This window comes from Ambystoma mexicanum, chromosome 9 (assembly GCF_040938575.1).
Source record: "Ambystoma mexicanum isolate Mex_15411 chromosome 9, UKY_AmexF1_1, whole genome shotgun sequence".
Classification (NCBI taxonomy): Eukaryota; Metazoa; Chordata; class Amphibia; order Caudata; family Ambystomatidae; genus Ambystoma; species Ambystoma mexicanum.
In genome coordinates this window covers 1,527,989,961-1,528,016,777 of record NC_090931.1, presented here as the reverse complement: position 1 = coordinate 1,528,016,777, position 26,817 = coordinate 1,527,989,961, and the positions used below count along the sequence as shown (strand labels likewise).

General features: G+C 48.6%; 2 protein-coding genes across 2 annotated transcripts in view; one reads left to right on the top strand and one right to left on the bottom strand.

Annotated features, from left to right (window-relative positions):
- Positions 1–26,817, top strand: part of LOC138489431 (zinc finger protein 850-like) — a 316,591-nt gene that overhangs the window by 177,054 nt on the left and 112,720 nt on the right. The window lies entirely within an intron of this gene.
- The window catches only part of LOC138489430 (zinc finger protein 3-like), a 42,141-nt gene continuing 21,462 nt past the window's right edge, over positions 6,139–26,817 (bottom strand). The window contains exon 2 of the mRNA XM_069617146.1: positions 6,139–7,622. Within this exon, the coding sequence (XP_069473247.1) occupies positions 6,996–7,619 (624 nt within the window). The 5' untranslated portion in view covers positions 7,620–7,622 and the 3' untranslated portion in view covers positions 6,139–6,995. The remainder of the gene's footprint in view (positions 7,623–26,817) is intronic.

The following is a 26,817-nucleotide window of genomic DNA, read 5'->3' as shown; positions in this document are numbered from 1 at the left end:
CTTTTGTAATGGCTTGACAGGTGAAGAACGATGGTCTTCAATTTAAATCTCTGCCTGGTCCACCGTGCTTTTTACGGTACTGGTGCGGCATATCTACAAGCTAAATCCCGCCCTTATATTCCCTCTCGAGCTCTGTGCTCTGCTGATGCCCGTCTTATTCTGACCCCATGGTCTAAATATTCCCGCATTGGTGGTCACTCATTTTCAATAGCTGCAGCCTAACTTCCCCATGCGCGACTGTAAACCATCTCTTGTTCAGACGTTCCCTGAAAACCTACCTGTTTTAATGCCTCGTGCCTTTCTCCTAACCGTCGTTAGGTCCAAATCTATTCAGCGCCAAGATGCAATGACTAACATAACATGGTAAGATTGTGCACAATGTAAACAAAATGTGAAGTTCCTAAAGAGCAAACTGATATATTTGATGGCATACGGAACCAAAGCCGTGTATGCCCAGTGTGCCATGTACAGTCGAGGGTGCTTTGCTTCCCCTGCCTTACATAGCGCCACTGGACATGTAGTCTGGGCAACTGTGGTCCTAAAACTATGAAACTATGAAGTGGTGTACCTGCGCTTTCCTGTGCATTGACAGGGACTGGAGAGCAGGTTAGAGGCGAGCTGGCTCCACTGTGCATGTTAGGAACCCGGAGGGGTGAGGTGTTGGAAAAACACTCTCCCGATTCCTGTCTGCAGGGTGTGCGGCAGATGAGGGGCCATGCAGGCATCGTGTGCAGACCTGGGGTTGGTGGGACTTCTGAGGCTTTGGCGTCATGCTGGTGGGAAAATAAACACACATCTGCGTATGTAGGTGTGCCTCCCTGCACTGAGTTGTCTGTGTGATTGCACTTGTGAATAAGGATGCGGTGTGTATGTTGCAGCGTATGGTTACTCGTGTGAATGGGAGCGTGAGAGTGCACCGTGAATGTTGTATCCTATTAGTACATGTGTGAATAGGAGAATGAGTGCAATGTGAATGTGTATGAACGTGCGTATGGGCTGCTGGCTGGGAAGTAGGTCCTCTGATTGGGGGGGTGCTTCGGGAAGACATAACTCTTACTGCCATCATGGTCCAATCCAACAGGAGTATTCTCAAGAGAGGCTACTGGCCTACATTGGTGCAGCCAGTACGTGCATGTTTTCTAACAGTGGTATTAAGGACAATGCTAAAGTGAATATGTTCTTACACAGGTTTTCTTATAATATCCTTGCTGCCATTATGGACAAAGCACACATGAGTATGTTCATCAGTGGGGATATTGGCATACATTTGCACGACTAGCATGAATTTATTTCAAACCTAGAGAATACTGTCATATATTGTGGGGAAGGCATCATCAAAATGTGTAGGAAAAGGCTCCTGGCACGGTTGTTGGCCTGGCATCTGTTTGATTTTGTCCATTTGCTACCCAACAAACCTTATTGTCAACTGTGTCATTTTTCACAGCAAGCCTGTTGTAAACTGCACCATGTGAATCCATTATTTGAAAAACAAATCTTAGGGGAAGGACTCTTCCCAACCTCTATTTGGTTTGATGAGGCTCCTGCTTTGTGTTCAATCATTCTTTTGCATTCATGAAAACATTTTATGCGGCTCCAATTAAAATATTCACCCGCCGCCAATGCTAGGAAGGCTCAACTTGCAGGGGCTCATCTCCAGAATGCCAGAGTTGCACGGGAGCCCATGCACTTGTGCTGTAGTCAGCGGAGGTCCATGTGGGATTTAATAATAAATAATGAACAGATGAATCAATAGTTTGTGTTTGGGGCAGGGCCCTTATTTTTCCTTTTAAAGCGTGTTTTCTTGTCTTTAACTCATTCGTTTCTGGGGTATTTCACCCATTCCCAGAGCCATTTGTGTTCATGTGGCCAGAGTCTATAATTTCCAGGGTGTATGTAAGGTAACTATGAGGAAGTCTGCCCATTAATGTCATTGATTGGCTCTTAGACCTACATGCTTCCTATAGAGACGGGCCGTCATTATTAACAGGTGAAATTGAGCGCTAATTGCTATGTACATGTTGGGTGATTACCTACACATTAAGTTAAAGGCAAAAAGTAAAACAAATGTTTTCATGATCTAGCCACACCCCTACCACCCTGCAGATTTCTTTCAACATTGCACAGTTCCGCTACTTTTCTTTTTGCACTTCGTCCACTGGATATGGTTGCTCCCCAGTATGGCTCCTCTGATGCCGATACAGATCTGAGCTCTGACTGAAGCTTCTCTCACACTCCGTACACTGGTATGGTCGGTATACAGTGATAATAATGAATTCACAATAACAAATTACTTTTTCAATGAATAAAAATAATTTAAAAATATCGATTTTCTGGGTTTTACGGTATATATGCGGGATGGGGTATGGGATTAAAAAGGGTGAAGGAGGAGGGAGTTGAGGTGGGGTAATAACACTAGGGAAAAGGGGTGTTTGAGGGTGGGAAATTGAAAAGAAAAATGAAATAAATTGATATTTTTGACATTATTTTTAATTCGCTGAAAATGTTTTTGTTGTAGTAAATTCGTTACTTACGGACAAATTGAACTTGGGATCCTGGCACACGAGGGACTTCTCTCACTTGACCGCCAATTCGGATGTAAATTTGACACATTTCGACATGCTGTGTCTACAAGAAACTTGGCTCTCTACAAAACATTCATTAGATGGTTTCGACCTAGCCCTCTCACCAGCGAAAAAGGGCCCCAAGGGAATACCCAGATCAGGTCTAATCACAGTGGTAAAATTGGGTAGTGGTCTTCAGCTGAAAAAAGTGATAAAGGCTACCGAATTTATTTTGGCCTCTATCATTGTTTGGTCAGGGCAGCCCAACCGTTATGCCCGTACGCACTATGAGGAGATTCTACTGATTAACCTTTACTGGAATCCCAAACGCATGACCAATGAGATCTTCCTAGAGCAACTGGAATCTTTAATCGACTCTTCTTTGATCAAGCAAGAGATTCAACACATTATCATTGCGGACGACTTGAACTTCAATTTGTTCCCCCGCCTGGATAATTCCAGAGGGAGAGCTTTCCTATGGAGCAAATTAATGGAGACTAGAGACCTGCATAACCTCCATCAGCTATCAAAACTTATCTCCCAGAAGATTCTACCATGGGAAAACCATGGCCATGCAGCCACAATTGACTATATTCACGTCTCGCAAAGCCTTTTGAAAATCATGGAGTCCTTCGAAGTGATCAGGACCAAATATAGTGATCACAGAATGCTGACCTGTGCCTGGCTCTCTTACAAACCCGAGGAAAGTCACATGAATGTTAATTATGAAGATAACTCCAGCGGGACCAGACTCAGACTCACTGAAAGAGCCATTATTTTACTTACACAGAAATATGTCTCGCAAAAGACAATTGGGGTTATAAGTCAAACTAATCTTGCTGACTACTTCACAGCTCTCTCAGTCTTTAAACCAAGAAAGACAAAGGGCCTGATCACGACTTGGCTGTTACCGCCGGTGGTATTACCGCCGGCGGCATTAGCCCTACCGCCGAACTTACCGCCGGATCACGAGTTCGGCGGTAAAGTAATTCCCCATTGAGCCCATTCGGGAATGCCCCATTCCCCATTGGGCTCAATGGGGAATTTTCAGGCTCTTACCGCCGGCGGATTTCCCGCCGGTGGTAATAGCGTGAATTTTCGGCGGATTTCCCCCCAGCTCAGAGCTGGGGCAAAATCCGCAGAAGCCCTGATTCGGCGGACCCTTAAATCCGGCGGTATTAGCGCTACCGCCGGATTTAAGGGTTACCGCCGAAGTCGTGATCAGGCCCAAAGACTCCATCACACCCACTTGAGACTCGACATGTTTTCAACGAACATGTGGTGGAGAGAAGAAAGTGCCTTCGAAAATTATGACAGGAAGCAAACAAGTCCCACTCAAAAACTAAGAAGGCAGAGGCATTAAACGCACTAAAAAGTTACAGAGAATGGTTGAGAAACACCACATTTCAAAGCTATCAGGAAGACACCGTAGCCATGCTCCGCACCATCTGTGAGAAGAAGGGACTTCTGGTCCCTAATCAAGGGCGACGCCCAAGGAGCGGATCTAGCACTGCAGAACTCAGTGGGTGACCTAACATGGGAAAAACCTTTCAAGGAGCTCTACAGTACACCTGAGAAATCAAAGCCTGTGAGCGCCATCAGAAGTGGTGTTGAATAGCAGATCCCTGTGGATCAAAACACGATTCTCCTGAAAATAAAGAAACTAAACGGATCTCGGGCAGCAGGCCTGGATGGTATCACTAACTTTGAATTAAAAAAAAATGGTGAACCCTGGTCAGTCTTCATAACTGAGGTTTTCAAAAATTGCATTTGGTCGGCTGCTATCCCGCCCTCATGGAAAAAGGCTATAGTAGTGCCAATTTTCAAGAAGGGCGCAAAAGACAAGCCGAACCACTATCGGCTGATAGCACTCCTCAATTGCATAGGGAAGCTTTTTGGATCCCTGCTTCTTGAAAACCTCCAGAAATGGATACTGACATCCAACACGGCAGACCCACTTCAAGCGGGTTTTGCAAAAGATCTGGGGACGACAGCAAACATTCTGGCCCTGAGTGCCTTAAAAGCCAAAGTTTCAGAGGGACGGCCGAAAATCTACATGGCTTTTATTGACCTGGTCCAGGCCTTCGACCGGGTCGACCAAACCCTCCTCTGGGAAAAATTAGAACAACGTGCCTGCCCGCCTGAGATCCTGAATCCAATAAAGGAGCTAAACTCAACCACTTCAATGTGCGTCAGACTCAACCATAAAGGCTTATTATCCTCATGGATAAAAACGGGTGGGGAGTAAAACAAGGATGCCCGCTGGCTCCCGCACTGTACAACGCTTACATTGCAGACTACGTGGAGCATGAGCAGAGAGCCCGATCCTTTCCTCCAACCCTGGGGGAGTCTAAAATCTCAAGACTGCTTTATGCAAATGATATAATCCTCATGGACCAAATGCCAATTGGACTCCAGAGGCAAATGACCAACTTAGCCTCATACCTGAAAGAGAACAACCTTCAGATGAATCAAGAGAAAACAAAAATGATGGCATTTGGAAAGAACACAAGAAAAGGTGAGAACTTCATCTGGTCGATTGAAGAATAACCATTGGAACTTGTGAACGACTTGCAATACTTGGAAATAACTCTCAGCAAAAACAAAAAGAAAGTCCTGATGCAAGAGAGCCTAAAGAAGAAAGTGGGCCTTTTGACTACCCAGACTCAAGTTCTTGCAAAGAAATTTGGGTGATCCACCTTGATCTTCTATAAAAGCAAAGTGACCCCCTGCCTAACCTATGGGGCTGAAGCTATGCCTAATATCCCGGCCACATTTTGGCCAAGGATAGAAGGGACATATTGGAGGAGTGTCCTAAACCTCCCACAATCTCTCTCGATATCTTTGATAAGACGGGAATTAACTCTGCAATCACTGGGCTCCATTGTGGCACGCAACGGTCTCATGTTATACAGAAAAACATTGCTACCTTCGCCTCCGTTCGTCCTGAAGGCAATACACCAGGAAATATGTGCGGGAACCTACTCCATGGTCCACGAATGGTCAACAAAGAACGATATGCTGTTGGAATGGGTTGGCAGCTCAAAGGAAGAGCTCATTTCCAATCCGGAAAAGGTAAAAAAAAAATTGGATTCAAACACTGGAGGAGGCCAGCTCCACTAAGCTGATTTCTGACTTCCCAGTAAACACGACAAAAACCAAGGCAACAAGAACTTACCTGGTAAAATGCCTGGACAGGAAACTTCGTGAAAATTTCCTGCGTATTCGCTTAAACATGCTGCATACAAATTAAATCTAGGCCAGAAGGAAACAATCTGATACAAACACGTGTCATTTCTGTACCGAACCTGAAGTGACTGAAACAGTTAAACATCTTATGTTTAAGTGTTCAGGGCTGATCACTATGCGCACTCAACATCTAGGCCACTCGCTCAGTAATGTCTTGTACTACGACAAAGAAGAATGGTGGAGTCAGTTAATGAGCGGGGAGAAGACGACCTGGATAATAGCTGTAGTAGGTTTCTTAGAAAACCTCGGATTAATCAGTAGAAGTTTGACTCCACTAACGCAGAGAAGCAAAGCTAAGGAATTAAAGAAATAAAACAAAAGGGACCTCTTTATCTCCTGGGATAAGACTTGTAAAAATTGTTTTAATTTAAATTGAATCAAGTATAATAAAAAAAATGGTTATAAAAACATAGAACTTTATGGTCGCTGCCCAGTATGGATCTTCTAATGCTGGAAGAGACTTGTGCTATGACTGAAGCTTTTCTTACACTCCGTACAGTGATACTGTTGCTACCCAGTATGTATCTTCTGATGCCTGTACAGATCAGAGCTCTGCGTAAAGCTTTTCTCACACTCTGTACACTGGTATGGTCGTACCCCAGTAAGGATCCTCTGATGCTGGTACAGATATGAATACTGAGTGAAGCTTTTCTCACACTCTGCACTGGTATGGTCGCTCCCCAGTAAGGATCCTCTGATGCTGGTACAGATATGAATACTGAGTGAAGCTTTTCTCACACTCTAAGCACTGGTATGGTCGACGCCCCAGTATGGCTCTTCTGATGCTGAATCAGATTTGAGCTGTAAGTGAAGCTTATACAACACTGTGTACACTGGTATGGTAACCCCCCATAGTATGGATCCTCTGATGCTGCTGCAGATGTGAGCTCCGAGTATAGCTTCTCTCAAACTCTGTACACTGGTTGGGCCACACCCCACTATGTATCCTCTGATGCTGCTACAGATCTGAGCTCTGGTTGAAGCTTTTCTCACACTCTGTGCACTGGTATGGTCGCCTCGCCTCCCAGTATGGATCCTCTGATGCCGGTACAGATCTGAGCTCTGGCTGCAGCTTTTCTCACACTCTGTGCACTGGTATGGTCGCCTCCCAGTATGGATCTTCTGATGCAGGTGCAGAGTTGAGCTATGACTGAAGCTTCTCTCACACTATGTGCACTGGTAGGGTCACGCCCCAGTATGGCTCTTCTGATGCCTGTACAGACATGAGCTCTGAATGAAGCTTTTCTCACACTCTGTACACTGGTATGCTCGCCCCCCAGTATGGATCTTCTGATGCTGGTACAGATGTGACTTACGAGTGAAGCTTTTTTCACACTCTGTACACTGGTATGGTCGTTCCCCAGTATGGATCTTCTGATGCCTGTACAGATCTGTGCTCTGCGTAAAGCTTTTCTCACACTCTGTACACTGGTATGGTCGCTCCCCAGTATGGATCTTCTGATGCCTGTGCAGATTTGAGCTCTGACTGAAGCTTTTCTCACATTCTGTACACTGGTATGGTCGCTCCCCAGTATGGATCTTCTGATGAATGTGCAGATTTGAGCAAGAAGTGAAGCTTTTCTCACACTCTGTACACTGGTATGGTCGCTCCCCAGTATGAATCTTCCGATGCTGGTACAGATTTGACTTTGTAGTGAAGCTTTTCTCACACTCTGTACACCGGTACGATCTTTCCCTTGTGCAGGATTTCTGATGCCTTCTCCGGTGAGCTGCGTGATGAAAGTGCTTATCATCTTCCATGCACTCGTAGGACTTCTCCGCAGCATGGATCATCTGATGACTGCTCATTCTCTGTTGAAAGAAGCAAAGGCACCTTGTATTATTTCATGTCATTGAACAAACTACAAATCAAAAGATCTAATGCAGAACTGTTCATTCTCGTTTTACACAGCGCAATCCTCAATTACAGTAGTTGCTTGTGAAGTTCCCTGTTCACTCCCGTAGGTGGCACTGTGACACTGCAGCTAAACAGACAAAGTAACACTGCAGTCAAGTTGACTGATCTCGTCGTCGAGGGTTGCAAAGAAGGCAGCAGTATGTGCACTGCATCAGTGGTCAGCCTACAAAAAGTATGCAGCTGTAGCAAATACATTTTTTACATTCTCTTCCCCAGCTCCTGCGGTTGCACCTAGCTTTACACGCAGGGCTAGTGGTAGCAGGGTTTTGTTAACTCCCCCCAGGCAAGTGAGCACCATTTTTCACTTCTCTTCTAATGGTTCCTGGAGTATAGGCAGAAGAGGATGGTAGAGGGAAACCACAACAATTTTCTGCACCTCCCGTTAACAGCAGAAGCTGTGCACATGGTTTCACAGTGGGCACAGCGATGTTCAGGGCTGGCAGAGAACACATACGTTTTATTTATTATTATTTATTTTATTGTTTGCTTGTTAGGCGCTTATACAATAAGAAAATACTGTTTCAAAGCACCCAGAGGGCAGGGAGGGAGCAAGGGTGGGAAAACAATATTAAAAACACAATATTTAAGGTCAGAGGGGGGGGAAGGCAGAAGGGATTAACCTACTATGCCTTGTGGGTATTCAGAACGTACAAGTGCAGCAAGGAAGAGAGAAGAGGGGGTAAGTGCTGGGGAGTCCAAGCTCATGGGTGAGCCACAGATGAAGTGCTAGGAATGTTGATTGGTACACGGACTGGAGCCGCGGGAGGAGTAAGTGCAAACCTCCAGGGCGGAGGGTGTGCAGATGCAAGTGCTGTGGATCGACAGGAGCTGGGCAGGATTGGTGTGGGAGATCAGGGCCCTGGGGATGTATAAGGGCCCAGGACAGTGATCGTAGAAACTGTGGGATTAGCAGAGGAGAGAAGAAGGGAAGGATGAGGAACAGTGGAAAGTCTTAAGGAGCTTCCGGAATTTGAGAAGATCCTGCTCAAGGCACAGAGGGAGCGGGAGGCTATTCCACAGGAGATATCCCGCGGAGGAAAGTGAACAACCATCTACTCTTTTGTTAAGCAAACAACTTTACACACAGAGAGTTGGTGCTAGAGGAACGTAGTTCCTGGAAAGGTCCCCTCGTACTGCAGGGAGCATCAGGAAAAGCAGAGTAAACTGGGCATGTCTTGCAGCTGATGAGAGCTGCAGCACCCTTCCGATTGTTCCCAAGTGAGCCTCGGGCCTGTCATTCCAACTAAGAAGACTTTATACTGTGCCCTTTGACTTTTCTCTTACTGCAGGATCATGGTGTGTTCCCGCAAGACCTCAGGATACAAGGTAAAGGCGTCTGATGGGCTCAGACGCTGCTGCCAGACAAACTGAAGAACTGATGCGGAAAAAGCCCACAGTGACCCGGATTTCCATGAATGGGCCCCACAACTCCCCTAAATGCTAAACCAACCAATGCTAAAGACAGAACACTTTCTTTTTTAACACTTTCCCGACCCATGTCTGTAATAACAGTACATACCTGCTCCAAATGTGCGAGTGAAAGAGAGTGATTGTAATGACTGCCTCATTGTTAGCTCAAGACTTTGTTCCCAAAGGGTTGCTCCTGGCGGACGGATGCTTTTTTACCAGCACAAAGCAGTAATTCAATGGTATTTCACTCGCACAGTAGCTCATGAGCATCCAGCCTGCAGATTGCACTCACAATTGTTTCAGGGTGAACAGCTATTCTCACCTGCATGCTGTACTACAGTACATGTTTTCTAGGTAAGCATCTCCTCTGAAGACTAAACTATAGGGACTGACTAAGAATCTCATCCGCAGACTGCGCTATAGGGACTGGGTAAGCAGGTCCTATGCAGGCTACACTATAGGGACTGGGCAAGCATCTCCTTTACAGGCTGCACTATAAGGACTGGGTAAGCATCTCCTCTTCAGGCTGGACTATAGAGGCTGGGAAAGCATGACCTCTGCAGACTGCACTATAGGGACTGGGTAAGCATGGCCTCTACAGGCTGCACTATAGGTACTGGGAAAGCATGATCACTGCAGACTGCACTATATGGACTGGACAAGCATACCCTCTGCACACTGCAATATAGGGACTGGGTAAGCATGACCTCTGCAGACTGGACTGTAGGGACTGGGTAAGCATCACCTCTGCAGGATGCACTATAAGGACAGGGTAAGTATCTCATCTGCAGACTGTACTATAGGGACTGGACAAGCATGTCCTCTACACACTGCACTATAGGGAGGGGGAAAGCATCTCCTCTGAATACTGAACTTTAGGGACTGGGGTTCATGTCCTTTGCAGGCTGCACTATTAAGACTGGGTAAGCATCTCCTCTGCAGACTGCACTATAGAGACTGGGTAAGCATGTCCTCTGCAGGCTGGACTGTAGGGACTAGGTAAGCATCACCTCTGCAGACTGCACTATAAGGACTGTGAAAGCATTTCCTCTGCAGGCTGTACTATAGGGACTGGGTAAGCATGTCCACTGCAGGCTGCACTATAGGGACTGGGTAAGTATGACCTCTGCAGGCTGCACTATAAGGACTGGGTAATCATGTCATCTGCAGGCTGCACCATAAGGACAGGGTAAGAATGGCATCTGCAGGCAGCACTACAGTGACTATGTATGCATGTCCTCTACAGGCTACACTATATGGACTAGGTAAGCATGTCTGCTAACGGCTTCATCATTGGGACTAGGTAAGCATGTCCTCTACAGTATGCAGCATAGGGACTAGGTAAGCATGTCCTCTACAGGCTACACTATAGGCACTGGGTAAGCATGTCCTCGACCAGCTTTACTATAGGGACTTGGCAAGCATCTCCTCTACATGCTGCACTATAGGGACAGGGTAGGCATGTCCTCTACAGGCACTGGGTAAGCATGTCCTCTACCAACTTTACTATAGGGACTGGATAAGCATCTCCTCTACAGGCTGCACCATAGGGACAGGGCAGGCATGGCCTCTACAGGCTTCACTATAAGGAGTTGGCGAGCATGTCCTCTGCATGCTGCTCTATAGGGAGTGGGGAAGCATTTCTGCTGCAGGCTTCACTATAGGGACTGGATAATCCCGTCCTCTACAGGCTGCACTATAGGGACTGGGCAGGCATGGCCTCTACAGGCTTCACTATAAGGAGTTGGCGAGCATGTCCTCTGCAGGCTGCTCTATAGGGAGTGGGGAAGCATTTCTGCTACAGGCTGCACTATAGGGACTGGGCAGGCATGGCCTCTACAGGCTTCACTATAGGGAGTTGGGGAGCATGTCCTCTGCAGGATGCTCTATAGGGAGTGGGGAAGCAGTTTCGATGCAGGCTAAACTATAGGGACTGGGTAAGCATATCCTCCACAGGCTGCACTATAGGAAGTGGACAAGCATTTCCTCTACAGGCTACACTATAGGGACTGGGTAAGCATGTCCTCTACCAGCTTTACTATAGGGACTGGATAAGCATCTCCTCTCCAGGCTGCACTATAAGGGTGGGATAAGCATGTCATCTGCAGGCTGCTCTATAGGGAGTGGGTAAGCATCTCCTCTGCAGGCTGCACTATAAGGATGGGGTAAGCATGTCATCTGCAGACTGGACTGTAGGGACTGGGTAAGCATCACCTCTGCAGGATGCACTATAAGGACAGGGCACGTATCTCATCTGCAGACTGTACTATTAGGACTGGACAAGCATGTCCTCTATACACTACACTATAGGGACTGGGAAAGCATCTCCTCTGAATACTGCACTTTAGGGACTGGGGAGCATGTCCTTTGCAGACTGGACTATAGGGACTGGGTAAGCATGTCCTCTGCAGGCTGGACTGTAGGGACTAGGTAAGCATCCCCTCTGCAGACTGCACTATAGGGACTGGGTAAGCATGTCCACTGCAGGCTGCACTATAGGGACTGGGTAAGCGTGGCATCTGCAGGCAGCACTACGGTGACTATGTAAGCATGTCCTCTACAGGCTAAACTATATGGACCAGGTAAGCATGTCTTCTACATGCTTCATCATCAGGACTAGTAAAACATGTCCTCTACAGGCTGCAGCATAGGGACTAGGTAAGCATGTCATCTACAGGCTGCAGTATAGGGACTAGGTAAGCATTTCATCTACAGGCTTCACTATAGGGACTGGGTAAGCATGTCTTCTACAGGCTGCACTATAGGGACAGGTTAGGCACTGCCTGTGCAGGATGTAGTATAGGAACTGGGTAAGCATGTTATTTACAGGCTGCACTATAGGGACTGAGTAAGCATGTCCTCTACAGGCTACAGTATAGGGACTGGGTATGCATGTCCTCTATAGGCTTCACTATAGGGAGTTGGGGAGCATGTCCTCTGCAGGCTGCTCTTTAAGGAGTGGGTAAGCATCTCCTCTGCAGGCTGCACTATAGGGACTGGTTAAGCATGTCTTCTACAGGCTTCATTATTGGGACTCGGTAAGCATGTCCTCTACGGACTGCACTATAGTGACTGGGTAAGCATCTCCTCTATAGGCTGCACTACAGGGACTGGGTAAGTATGTCCTCTGCAGACTGCACTATAGGGAGTGGGTAAGCATGTATTCTATAGGCTACACTTGTTACTTGTTATATATGTCATGCAGTGCCCTCACGCCTTTGGGTCTATGGCTGTGCTATATAAATGCATTAAAGTAAAGTAAAGTAAAGGGACTGGATGAGCATGTCCTCTACAGGCTGCACTATAGGGACAGGGAAAGCATCGCCTCTTCAGACTGCACTATAGGGAATGGGTAACCATGTCCTCTACAGGCTGTACTATTGGGACTGGGTCCGCATCTCCTCGGCAGACTGCACTATAGGGACCCGGTAGCATGTCCTCTGCAGGCTGCACTATAGGGACTGGGTAAGCATCTCCTCTGCAGGTTGCATTATGAGGACTGTGAAAGCATTTCCTCTACAGGCTGCACTATAGGGACTGGGTAAGCATGTCCAGTGCAGGCTGCACTATAGGGACTGGGTAAGCATGGCCTCTGCAGGCTGCTCTATAGGGACTGGGTAAGCATCTCCTCTACAGGCTGCACTATAAGGACTGGGCAAGCATCTCCTCTGCAGGCTGCACTATAAGGACAGGGTAAGCATGCCATCTGCAGGCAGCACTACGGTGACTATGTAAGCATGTCCTCTACAGGCTACACTATATGGACTAGGTAAGCATGTCTTCAACAGGCTTCATCATTGGGACTAGTAAAGCATGTCCTCTACAGGCTGCAGCATAGGGACAGGGTAGGCATGTCATCTACAGGCTGAACTATAGGGACTGAGTAAGCATGTCCTCTACAGGCTACACTATAGGGACTGGGTAAGCATGTCCTCTATAGGCTTCACTATAGGGAGTTGGGGAGCATGTCCTCTGCAGGCTGCTCTTTAAGGAGTGGGTAAGCATCTCCTCTGCAGGCTGCACTATAGGGACTGGGTAAGCATGTCTTCTACAGGCTTCATTATTGGGACTAGGTAAGCATTTCATCTGCAGGCTTCACTATAGGGACTAGGTAAGCATGTCCTCTACAGGCTACACCATAGGCAGTGGGTAAGCATGTCCTCTACCAGCTTTACTATAGGGTCTGGGCAAGCATCTCCTCTACAGGCTGCACCATAGGGACAGGGTAGGCATGTCATATACAGGCTGAACTATAGGGACTGAGTAAGCATGTCCTCTACAGGCTACACTATAGGGACTGGGTAAGCATGTCCTCTATAGGCTTCACTATAGGGAGTTGGGGAGCATGTCCTCTGCAGGCTGCTCTTTAAGGAGTGGGTAAGCATCTCCTCTGCAGGCTGCACTATAGGGACTGGGTAAGCATGTCTTCTACAGGCTTCATTATTGGGACTAGGTAAGCATGTCCTCTACAGGCTACACTATAGGGACTGGGAAGCATGTCCTCTACAGGCAACATTATAGGGACTTGGTAAGCATGTCCTCTACAGGCTACACTATAGAGACTGAGTATGCATGTCCTCTACAGGCTATACTATAGAGACTGGGAAAGCATCTCCTCTGAATACTGCACTTTAGGGACTGGAGAGAATGTCCTCTGCATGCTGCTCTATAGGGAGTGGGGAAGCATTTCTGCTGCAGGCTTCACTATAGGGACTGGATAATCCCGTCCTCTACAGGCTGCACTATAGGGACTGGGCAGGCATGGCCTCTACAGGCTTCACTATAAGGAGTTGGGGAGAATGTCCTCTGCAGGCTGCTCTATAGGGAGTGGGGAAGCATTTCTGCTACAGGCTGCACTATAGGGACTGGGCAGGCATGGCCTCTACAGGCTTCACTATAGGGAGTTGGGGAGCATGTCCTCTGCAGGATGCTCTATAGGGAGTGGGGAAGCATTTCCGATGCAGGCTAAACTATAGGGACTGGGTAAGCATATCCTCCACAGGCTGCACTATAGAGACTGGGTTTGCATCTCATCTGCAGGCTGCACTATAGGAAGTGGACAAGCATTTCCTCTACAGGCTACACTATAGGGACGGGGTAAGCATGTCCTCTACCAGCTTTACTATAGGGACTGGATAAGCATCTCCTCTACAGGCTGCACCATAGGGACAGGGCAGGCATGTCCTCTCCAGGCTACACTATAGGGACTGAGTAAGCATGTCCTCTACAGGCTACACTATAGGGACTGGGTAAGCATGTCCTCTATAGGCTTCGCTATAGGGAGTTGGGGAGCATGTCCTCTGCAGGCTGCTCTTTAAGGAGTGGGTAAGCATCTCCTCTGCAGGCTGCACTATAGGGACTGGGTAAGCATGTCTTCTACAGGCTACACTATAGGGACTGGGAAGCATGTCCTCTACAGGCAACATTATAGGGACTGGGTAAGCATGTCCTCTACAGGCTGCACTATAGGGACAGGGTAAGCATCTCCTCTACAGGCTGCACTATAAGGACTGGGTAAGCATGTCCTCTGCAGGTTGCATTATGAGGACTGTGAAAGCATTTCCTCTACAGGCTGCACTATAGGGACTGGGTAAGCATGTCCAGTGCAGGCTGCACTATAGGGACTGGGTAAGCATGGCCTCTGCAGGCTTCTCTATAGGGACTGGGTAAGCATCTCCTCTACAGGCTGCACTATAAGGACTGGGTAAGCATCTCCTCTGCAGGCTGCACTATAAGGACAGGGTAAGCATGCCATCTGCAGGCAGCACTACAGTGACTATGTAAGCATGTCCTCTACAGGCTACACTATATGGACTAGGTAAGCATATCTTCAACAGGCTTCATCATTGGGACTAGTAAAGCATGTCCTCTACAGGCTGCAGCATAGGGACTAGGTAAGCATTTCATCTACAGGCTTCACTATAGGGACTAGGTAAGCATGTCCTCTACAGGCTACACTATAGGGACTGGGTAAGCATGTCCTCTATAGGCTTCGCTATAGGGAGTTGGGGAGCATGTCCTCTGCAGGCTGCTCTTTAAGGAGTGGGTAAGCATCTCCTCTGCAGGCTGCACTATAGGGACTGGGTAAGCATGTCTTCTACAGGCTACACTATAGGGACTGGGAAGCATGTCCTCTACAGGCAACATTATAGGGACTGGGTAAGCATCTCCTCTACAGGCTGCACTATAAGGACTGGGTAAGCATGTCCTCTGCAGGCTGCACCATAAGGACAGGGTAAGCATGGCATCTGCAGGCAGCACTACAGTGACTATGTAAGCATGTCCTCTACAGGCTACAATATATGGACTAGGTAAGCATGTCTGCTACAGGCTTCATCATTGGGACTAGGTAAGCATGTCCTCTACAGGATGCAGCATAGGGACTTGGTAAGCATTTCATCTACAGGCTTCACTATAGGGACTAGGTAAGCATGTCCTCTACAGGCTACACTATAGGCACTGGGTAAGCATGTCCTCTACCAGCTTTACTATAGGGACTGGGCAAGCATCTCCTCTACAGGCTGCACTATAGGGACAGGGTAGGCATGTCCTCTACAAGCACTGGGTAAGCATGTCCTCTACCAACTTTACTATAGGGACTGGATACACATCTCCTCTACAGGCTGCACCATAGTGACAGGGCAGGCATGTCCTCTCCAGGCTACACTATAGGGACTGGGTAAGCATGTCATCTACAGGCTGCACTATAGGGACTGGGCAAGCATGTCCTCTGCAGGCTGCTCTATAGGGAGTGGGTAAGCATCTCCTCTGCAGGCTGCACAATAAGGATGGGGTAAGCATGCCATCTGCAGGCTGCTCTATAGGGAGTGGGTAAGCATCTCCTCTGCAGGCTGCACTATAAGGATGGTATAAGGATGGGGTAAGCATGTCATCTGCAGACTGGACTGTAGGGACTGGGTAAGCATCACCTCTGCAGGATGCACTATAAGGACAGGGCACGTATCTCATCTGCAGACTGTACTATAAGGACTGGACAAGCATGTCCTCTATACACTGCACTATAGGGACTGGGAAAGCATCTCCTCTGAATACTGCACTTTAGGGACTGGGGAGCATGTCCTTTGCAGACTGGACTATAGGGACTGGGTAAGCATGTCCTCTGCAGGCTGGACTGTAGGGACTAGGTAAGCATCCCCTCTGCAGACTGCACTATAGGGACTGGGTAAGCATGTCCACTGCAGGCTGCACTATAGGGACTGGGTAAGCGTGGCCTCTGCAGGCTGCTCTAAAGGGACTGGGTAAGCATGCCATCTGCAGGCAGCACTACGGTCACTATGTAAGCATGTCCTCTACAGGCTACACTATATGGACCAGGTAAGCATGTCTTCTACAGGCTTCATCATCGGGACTAGTAAAACATGTCCTCTACAGTCTGCAGCATAGGGACTAGGTAAGCATGTCATCTACAGGCTGCAGTATAGGGACTAGGTAAGCATTTCATCTACAGGCTTCACTATAGCGACTGGGTAAGCATCTCCTCTATAGGCTGCACTACAGGGACTGGGTAAGTATGCTCTGCAGACTGCACTATAGGGAGTGGGTAAGCATGTATTCTATAGGCTACACTTGTTACTTGTTATATATGTCATGCAGTGCCCTCACGCCTTCGGGTCTATGGCTGTGCTATATAAATGCATTAAAGTAAAGTAAAGGGACTGGATGAGCATGTCCTCTACAGGCTGCACTATAGGGACAGGGAAAGCATCTCCTCTTCAGACTGCACTATAGGGAATGGGTAACCATGTCCTCTACAGGCTGTACTATTGGGACTGGGTCCGCATCTCCTCGGCAGACTGCACTATAGGGACCCAGTAGCATGTCCTCTGCAGGCTGCACTATAGGGACTGGGTAAGCATCTCCTCTGCAGGTTGCATTATGAGGACTGTGAAAGCATTTCCTCTACAGGCTGCACTATAGGGACTGGGCAAGCATCTCCTCTGCAGGCTGCACTATAAGGACAGGGTAAGCATGTCCACTGCAGGCTTCACTATAGGGACTGGGTAAGCGTGGCCTCTGCAGGCTGCTCTATAGGGACTGGGTAAGCATGCCATCTGCAGGCAGCACTACGGTGACTATGTAAGCATGTCCTCTACAGGCTACAGTATATGGACCAGGTAGGCATGTCTTCTACAGGCTTCATCATCGGGACTAGTAAAACATGTCCTCTACAGGCTGCAGCATAGGGACTAGGTAAGCATGTCATCTACAGGCTGCAGTATAGGGACTAGGTAAGCATTTCATGTACAGGCTTCACTATAGGGACTGGGTAAGCATGTCTTCTACAGGCTGCATTATAGGGACAGGTTAGGCATCGCCTGTGCAGGATGCAGTATAGGAACTGGGTAAGCATGTTATTTACAGGCTGCACTATAGGGACTGAGTAAGCATGTCCTCTACAGGCTACAGTATAGGGACTGGGTATGCATGTCCTCTATAGGCTTCACTATAGGGAGTTGGGGAGCATGTCCTCTGCAGGCTGCTCTTTAAGGAGTGGGTAAGCATCTCCTCTGCAGGCTGCACTATAGGGACTGGTTAAGCATGTCTTCTACAGGCTTCATTATTGGGACTAGGTAAGCATGTCCTCCACGGACTGCACTATAGCGACTGGGTAAGCATCTCCTCTATAGGCTGCACTACAGGGACTGGGTAAGTATGCTCTGCAGACTGCACTATAGGGAGTGGGTAAGCATGTATTCTATAGGCTACACTTGTTACTTGTTATATATGTCATGCAGTGCCCTCACGCCTTCGGGTCTATGGCTGTGCTATATAAATGCATTAAAGTAAAGTAAAGGGACTGGATGAGCATGTCCTCTACAGGCTGCACTATAGGGACAGGGAAAGCATCTCCTCTTCAGACTGCACTATAGGGAATGGGTAACCATGTCCTCTACAGGCTGTACTATTGGGACTGGGTCCGCATCTCCTCGGCAGACTGCACTATAGGGACCCAGTAGCATGTCCTCTGCAGGCTGCACTATAGGGACTGGGTAAGCATCTCCTCTGCAGGTTGCATTATGAGGACTGTGAAAGCATTTCCTCTACAGGCTGCACTATAGGGACTGGGTAAGCATGTCCAGTGCAGGCTGCACTATAGGGACTGGGTAAGCATGGCCTCTGCAGGCTGCTCTATAGGTACTGGGTAAGCATCTCCTCTACAGGCTGCACTATAAGGACTGGGCAAGCATCTCCTCTGCAGGCTGCACTATAAGGACAGGGTAAGCATGCCATCTACAGGCAGCACTAAGGTGACTATGTAAGCATGTCCTCTACAGGCTACACTATATGGACTAGGTAAGCATGTCTTCAACAGGCTTCATCATTGGGATTAGTAAAGCATGTCCTCTACAGGCTGCAGCATAGGGACTAGGTAAGCATTTCATCTGCAGGCTTCACTATAGGGACTAGGTAAGCATGTCCTCTACAGGCTACACCATAGGCAGTGGGTAAGCATGTCCTCTACCAGCTTTACTATAGGGTCTGGGCAAGCATCTCCTCTACAGGCTGCACCATAGGGACAGGGTAGGCATGTCATCTACAGGCTGAACTATAGGGACGGAGTAAGCATGTCCTCTATAGGCTTCACTATAGGGAGTTGGGGAGCATGTCCTCTGCAGGCTGCTCTTTAAGGAGTGGGTAAGCATCTCCTCTGAAGGCTGCACTATAGGGACTGGGTAAGCATGTCTTCTACAGGCTTCATTATTGGGACTAGGTAAGCATGTCCTCTACAGGCTACCCTATATGGACTGGGAAGCATGTCCCCTACAGGCAACATTATAGGGACTTGGTAAGCATGTCCTCTATAGGCTACACTATAGGGACGGAGTATGCATGTCCTCTACAGGCTACACTATATGGACTGGGAAGCATGTCCCCTACAGGCAACATTATAGGGACTTGGTAAGCATGTCCTCTATAGGCTACACTATAGGGACTGAGTATGCATGTCCTCTACAGGCTACACTATAGAGACTGGGAAAACATCTCCTCTGAATACTGCACTTTAGGGACTGGAGAGAATGTCCTCTGCATGCTGCTCTATAGCGAGTGGGGAAGCATTTCTGCTGCAGGCTTCACTATAGGGACTGGATAATCCCGTCCTCTACAGGCTGCACTATAGGGACTGGGCAGGCATGGCCTCTACAGGCTTCACTATAAGGAGTTGGGGAGCATGTCCTCTGCAGGCTGCTCTATAGGGAGTGGGGAAGCATTTCTGCTACAGGCTGCACTATATGGACTGGGCAGGCATGGCCTCTACAGGCATCACTATAGGGAGTTGGGGAGCATGTCCTCTGCAGGATGCTCTATAGGGAGTGGGGAAGCATTTCCGATGCAGGCTAAACTATAGGGACTGGGTAAGCATATCCTCCACAGGCTGCACTATAGTGAGTTGGGGAGCATGTCCTCTGCAGGATGCTCTATAGGGAGTGGGGAAGCATTTCCGATGCAGGCTAAACTATAGGGACTGGGTAAGCATGGCCTCTACAGGCTTCACTATAGTGAGTTGGGGAGCATGTCCTCTGCAGGATGCTCTATAGGGAGTGGGGAAGCATTTCCGATGCAGGCTAAACTATAGGGACTGGATAATCCTGTCCTCTACAGGATGCACTATAGGGACTGGGCAGGCATGGCCTCTACAGGCTTCACTATAAGGAGTTGGGGAGCATGTCCTCTGCAGGCTAAACTATAGGGACTGGATAATCCTGTCCTCTACAGGCTGCACTATAGGGACTGGGCAGGCATGGCCTCTACAGGCTTCACTATAAGGAGTTGGGGAGCATGTCCTCTGCAGGCAGCTTTATAGGGAGTGGGGAAGCATTTCTGCTACAGGCTGCACTATAGGGACTGGGCAGGCATGGCCTCTACAGGCTTCACTATAGTGAGTTGGGGAGCATGTCCTCTGCAGGATGCTCTATAGGGAGTGGGGAAGCATTTCCGATGCAGGCAAATCTATAGAGACTGGGTAAGCATATCCTCCACAGGCTGCACTATAGAGACTGGGTTTGCATCTCATCTGCAGACTGCACTATAGGAAGTGGACAAGCATTTCCTCTACAGGCTACACTATAGGGACTGGGTAAGCATGTCCTCTACCGGCTTTACTATAGGGACTGGGTAAGCATCTCCTCTACAGGCGGCACTATAGGGGCAGGGTAGGCATCTCCTGTGCAGGATTCACTATAGGAACTGGGTAAGCATGTCCTCTGCAGGCTGCACTATAGGGAGTGGGGAAGCATTTCTGCTGCAGCCTGCACTATAGGGACTGGCTAAGCATGCCCTCTGCAGACTGCACTATAGAGACTGGGTAAGCATATCCTCCACAGGCTGCACTATAGAGACTGGGTTTGCATCTCCTCTATAGGCTGCACTACAGGGACTGGGTAAGTATGTCCTCTGCAGACTGCACTATAGGAAGTAGACAAGCATGTCCTCTACAATCTGCACTCTAGGGACTGGGTAAGCATCTCCTCTGCAATCTGCACTATAGGGACTGGGTAAGCATGTCCTCTATGGACTGCACTATAGCGACTGGGTAAGCATCTCCTCTATAGGCTGCACTACAGGGACTGGGTAAGTATGTCCTCTGCAGACTGCACTATAGGGAGTGGGTAAGCATGTATTCTATAGGCTACACTTGTTACTTGTTATATGTTTCATGCAGTGCCCTCACGCCTTCGGGTCTATGGCTGCGCTATATAAATGCATTGAAGTAAAGTAAAGGGATTGGATGAGCATGTCCTCTACAGGCTGCACTATAGGGAAAGGGAAAGCATCTCCTCTTCAGACTGCACTATAGGGAATGGGTAACCATATCCTCTACAGGGTGTATTATTGGGACTGGGTATGCATCTCCTCGGCAGACTGCACTATAGGGACCAGGTAGCATGTCCTCTGCAGGATGCACTATAAGGACTGGGTAAGCATCACCACTGCAGACTGCACTATAAGGACTGGGTAACCATGTCATGTGCAGGCTGCATTATAGGGCCTGTGTTAGTATCTCTTCTGCAGGCTGGACTATAGGGACAGGGTAAGCATGTACTCTACAAGCTGCACTATAGGGACTGGGTAATAATGTCCTCTACGGGCTGCACAATAGGGACTGGGTACGCATGTCATCAACATGGTGCACTATAAAGACTGTGTAAGCAACTCCTCTGCAGGCTGGACTATAGGGACTGGGTAAGCATCACCTCTGCAGGCTGGACTATATGTACTGGGAAAGCATGTCCTCTACAGGCTACACTATAGGCACTGGGTAAGCATGTCCTCTGCCAGCTTTACTATAGGGACTAGGCAAGCATCTCCTCTACAGGCTGCACTATAGGGGCAGGGTAGGCATGTCCTCGACAGGCAACACTATAGGCACTGGGTAAGCATGTCCTCTACCGACTTTACTATAGGGACTGGATAAGCATCTCCTCTACAGGCTGCACCATAGGGACAGGGCAGGCATGTCATCTACAGGCTGCACTATAGGGACTGAGTAAGCATGTCCTCTCCAGGCTACACTATAGGGACTGGGTAAGCATGTAATCTACAGGCTGCACTATAGGTACTGGGCAAGCATTGCCTCTGTAGGCTTCACTATAGGGAGTTGGGGAGCACGCCCTCTGCAGGCTGCTCTATAGGGAGTTGGTAAGCATCTCCTCTGCAGGCTGCACTATAAGGATGGGGTAAGCATGTGATCTGCAGACTGGACTATAGGGACTGGGTAAGCATGTCCTCTGCAGGCTGGACTGTAGGGACTAGGTAAACATCACCTCTGCAGACTGCACTATAAGGACTGGGTAAGCATCTCCTCTGCAGGTTGTATTATGAGGACTGTGAAAGCATTTCCTCTAAAGGCTGCACTATAGGGACTGGGTAAGCATGTCCACTGCAGGCTGCACTATAGGGACTGGGTAAGAATGGCCTTTGCAGGCTGCTCTATAGGGACTGGGTAAGCATCTCCTCTACAGGCTGCACTATAAGGACAGGGTAAGCATGCCATCTGCAGGCAGCACTACGGTGACTATGTAAGCATGTCCTCTACAGGCTACACTATATGGACTAGGTAAGCATGTCTTCTACAGGCTTCATCATTGGGACTAGTAAAGCATGTCCTCTACAGGCTGCAGCATAGGGACTAGGTAAGCATTTCATCTACAGGCTTCACTATAGGGACTAGGTAAGCATGTCCTCTACAAACTACACTATAGGCACTGGGTAAGCATGTCCTCTACCAGCTTTACTATAGGGTCTGGGCAAGCATCTCCTCTACAGGCTGCACCATAGGGACTGGGCAGGCATGGCCTCTACAGGCTTCACTATAAGGAGTTGGGGAGCATGTCCTCTGCAGGCAGCTTTATAGGGAGTGGGGAAGCATTTCTGCTACAGGCTGCACTATAGGGACTGGGCAGGCATGGCCTCTACAGGCTTCACTATAGTGAGTTGGGGAGCATGTCCTCTGCAGGATGCTCTATAGGGAGTGGGGAAGCATTTCCGATGCAGGCAAATCTATAGAGACTGGGTAAGCATATCCTCCACAGGCTGCACTATAGAGACTGGGTTTGCATCTCATCTGCAGACTGCACTATAGGAAGTGGACAAGCATTTCCTCTACAGGCTACACTATAGGGACTGGGTAAGCATGTCCTCTACCGGCTTTACTATAGGGACTGGGTAAGCATCTCCTCTACAGGCGGCACTATAGGGGCAGGGTAGGCATCTCCTGTGCAGGATTCACTATAGGAACTGGGTAAGCATGTCCTCTGCAGGCTGTACTATAGGGAGTGGGGAAGCATTTCTGCTGCAGCCTGCACTATAGGGACTGGCTAAGCATGCCCTCTGCAGACTGCACTATAGAGACTGGGTAAGCATATCCTCCGCAGGCTGCACTATAGAGACTGGGTTTGCATCTCCTCTATAGGCTGCACTACAGGGACTGGGTAAGTATGTCCTCTGCAGACTGCACTATAGGAAGTAGACAAGCATGTCCTCTACAATCTGCACTCTAGGGACTGGGTAAGCATGTATTCTATAGGCTACACTTGTTACTTGTTATATGTTTCATGCAGTGCCCTCACGCCTTCGGGTCTATGGCTGCGCTATATAAATGCATTAAAGTAAAGTAAAGGGATTGGATGAGCATGTCCTCTACAGGCTGCACTATAGGGAAAGGGAAAGCATCTCCTCTTCAGACTGCACTATAGGGAATGGGTAACCATATCCTCTACAGGGTGTATTATTGGGACTGGGTATGCATCTCCTCGGCAGACTGCACTATAGGGACCAGGTAGCATGTCCTCTGCAGGATGCACTATAAGGACTGGGTAAGCATCACCACTGCAGACTGCACTATAAGGACTGGGTAACCATGTCATGTGCAGGCTGCATTATAGGGCCTGTGTTAGTATCTCTTCTGCAGGCTGGACTATAGGGACAGGGTAAGCATGTACTCTACAAGCTGCACTATAGGGACTGGGTAATAATGTCCTCTACGGGCTGCACAATAGGGACTGGGTACGCATGTCATCAACATGGTGCACTATAAAGACTGTGTAAGCAACTCCTCTGCAGGCTGGACTATAGGGACTGGGTAAGCATCACCTCTGCAGGCTGGACTATATGTACTGGGAAAGCATGTCCTCTACAGGCTACACTATAGGCACTGGGTAAGCATGTCCTCTGCCAGCTTTACTATAGGGACTAGGCAAGCATCTCCTCTACAGGCTGCACTATAGGGGCAGGGTAGGCATGTCCTCGACAGGCAACACTATAGGCACTGGGTAAGCATGTCCTCTACCGACTTTACTATAGGGACTGGATAAGCATCTCCTCTACAGGCTGCACCATAGGGACAGGGCAGGCATGTCATCTACAGGCTGCACTATAGGGACTGAGTAAGCATGTCCTCTCCAGGCTACACTATAGGGACTGGGTAAGCATGTAATCTACAGGCTGCACTATAGGTACTGGGCAAGCATTGCCTCTGTAGGCTTCACTATAGGGAGTTGGGGAGCACGCCCTCTGCAGGCTGCTCTATAGGGAGTTGGTAAGCATCTCCTCTGCAGGCTGCACTATAAGGATGGGGTAAGCATGTGATCTGCAGACTGGACTATAGGGACTGGGTAAGCATGTCCTCTGCAGGCTGGACTGTAGGGACTAGGTAAACATCACCTCTGCAGACTGCACTATAAGGACTGGGTAAGCATCTCCTCTGCAGGTTGTATTATGAGGACTGTGAAAGCATTTCCTCTAAAGGCTGCACTATAGGGACTGGGTAAGCATGTCCACTGCAGGCTGCACTATAGGGACTGGGTAAGAATGGCCTTTGCAGGCTGCTCTATAGGGACTGGGTAAGCATCTCCTCTACAGGCTGCACTATAAGGACAGGGTAAGCATGCCATCTGCAGGCAGCACTACGGTGACTATGTAAGCATGTCCTCTACAGGCTACACTATATGGACTAGGTAAGCATGTCTTCTACAGGCTTCATCATTGGGACTAGTAAAGCATGTCCTCTACAGGCTGCAGCATAGGGACTAGGTAAGCATTTCATCTACAGGCTTCACTATAGGGACTAGGTAAGCATGTCCTCTACAAACTACACTATAGGCACTGGGTAAGCATGTCCTCTACCAGCTTTACTATAGGGTCTGGGCAAGCATCTCCTCTACAGGCTGCACCATAGGGACTGGGCAGGCATGGCCTCTACAGGCTTCACTATAAGGAGTTGGGGAGCATGTCCTCTGCAGGCAGCTTTATAGGGAGTGGGGAAGCATTTCTGCTACAGGCTGCACTATAGGGACTGGGCAGGCATGGCCTCTACAGGCTTCACTATAGTGAGTTGGGGAGCATGTCCTCTGCAGGATGCTCTATAGGGAGTGGGGAAGCATTTCCGATGCAGGCAAATCTATAGAGACTGGGTAAGCATATCCTCCACAGGCTGCACTATAGAGACTGGGTTTGCATCTCATCTGCAGACTGCACTATAGGAAGTGGACAAGCATTTCCTCTACAGGCTACACTATAGGGACTGGGTAAGCATGTCCTCTACCGGCTTTACTATAGGGACTGGGTAAGCATCTCCTCTACAGGCGGCACTATAGGGGCAGGGTAGGCATCTCCTGTGCAGGATTCACTATAGGAACTGGGTAAGCATGTCCTCTGCAGGCTGTACTATAGGGAGTGGGGAAGCATTTCTGCTGCAGCCTGCACTATAGGGACTGGCTAAGCATGCCCTCTGCAGACTGCACTATAGAGACTGGGTAAGCATATCCTCCGCAGGCTGCACTATAGAGACTGGGTTTGCATCTCCTCTATAGGCTGCACTACAGGGACTGGGTAAGTATGTCCTCTGCAGACTGCACTATAGGAAGTAGACAAGCATGTCCTCTACAATCTGCACTCTAGGGACTGGGTAAGCATGTATTCTATAGGCTACACTTGTTACTTGTTATATGTTTCATGCAGTGCCCTCACGCCTTCGGGTCTATGGCTGCGCTATATAAATGCATTAAAGTAAAGTAAAGGGATTGGATGAGCATGTCCTCTACAGGCTGCACTATAGGGAAAGGGAAAGCATCTCCTCTTCAGACTGCACTATAGGGAATGGGTAACCATATCCTCTACAGGGTGTATTATTGGGACTGGGTATGCATCTCCTCGGCAGACTGCACTATAGGGACCAGGTAGCATGTCCTCTGCAGGATGCACTATAAGGACTGGGTAAGCATCACCACTGCAGACTGCACTATAAGGACTGGGTAACCATGTCATGTGCAGGCTGCATTATAGGGCCTGTGTTAGTATCTCTTCTGCAGGCTGGACTATAGGGACAGGGTAAGCATGTACTCTACAAGCTGCACTATAGGGACTGGGTAATAATGTCCTCTACGGGCTGCACAATAGGGACTGGGTACGCATGTCATCAACATGGTGCACTATAAGGACTGTGTAAGCAACTCCTCTGCAGGCTGGACTATAGGGACTGGGTAAGCATCACCTCTGCAGGCTGGACTATATGTACTGGGAAAGCATGTCCTCTACAGGCTACACTATAGGCACTGGGTAAGCATGTCCTCTGCCAGCTTTACTATAGGGACTAGGCAAGCATCTCCTCTACAGGCTGCACTATAGGGGCAGGGTAGGCATGTCCTCGACAGGCAACACTATAGGCACTGGGTAAGCATGTCCTCTACCGACTTTACTATAGGGACTGGATAAGCATCTCCTCTACAGGCTGCACCATAGGGACAGGGCAGGCATGTCATCTACAGGCTGCACTATAGGGACTGAGTAAGCATGTCCTCTCCAGGCTACACTATAGGGACTGGGTAAGCATGTAATCTACAGGCTGCACTATAGGTACTGGGCAAGCATTGCCTCTATAGGCTTCACTATAGGGAGTTGGGGAGCATGTCCTCTGCAGGCTGCTCTATAGGGAGTTGGTAAGCATCTCCTCTGCAGGCTGCACTATAAGGATGGGGTAAGCATGTGATCTGCAGACTGGACTGTAGGGACTGGGTAAGCATCACCTCTGCAGGATGCACTATAAGGACAGGGCACGTATCTCATCTGCAGACTGTACTATAAGGACTGGATAAGCATGTCCTCTACACACTGCACTAATAGGGACTGGGAAAGCATCTCCTCTGAATACTGCACTTTAGG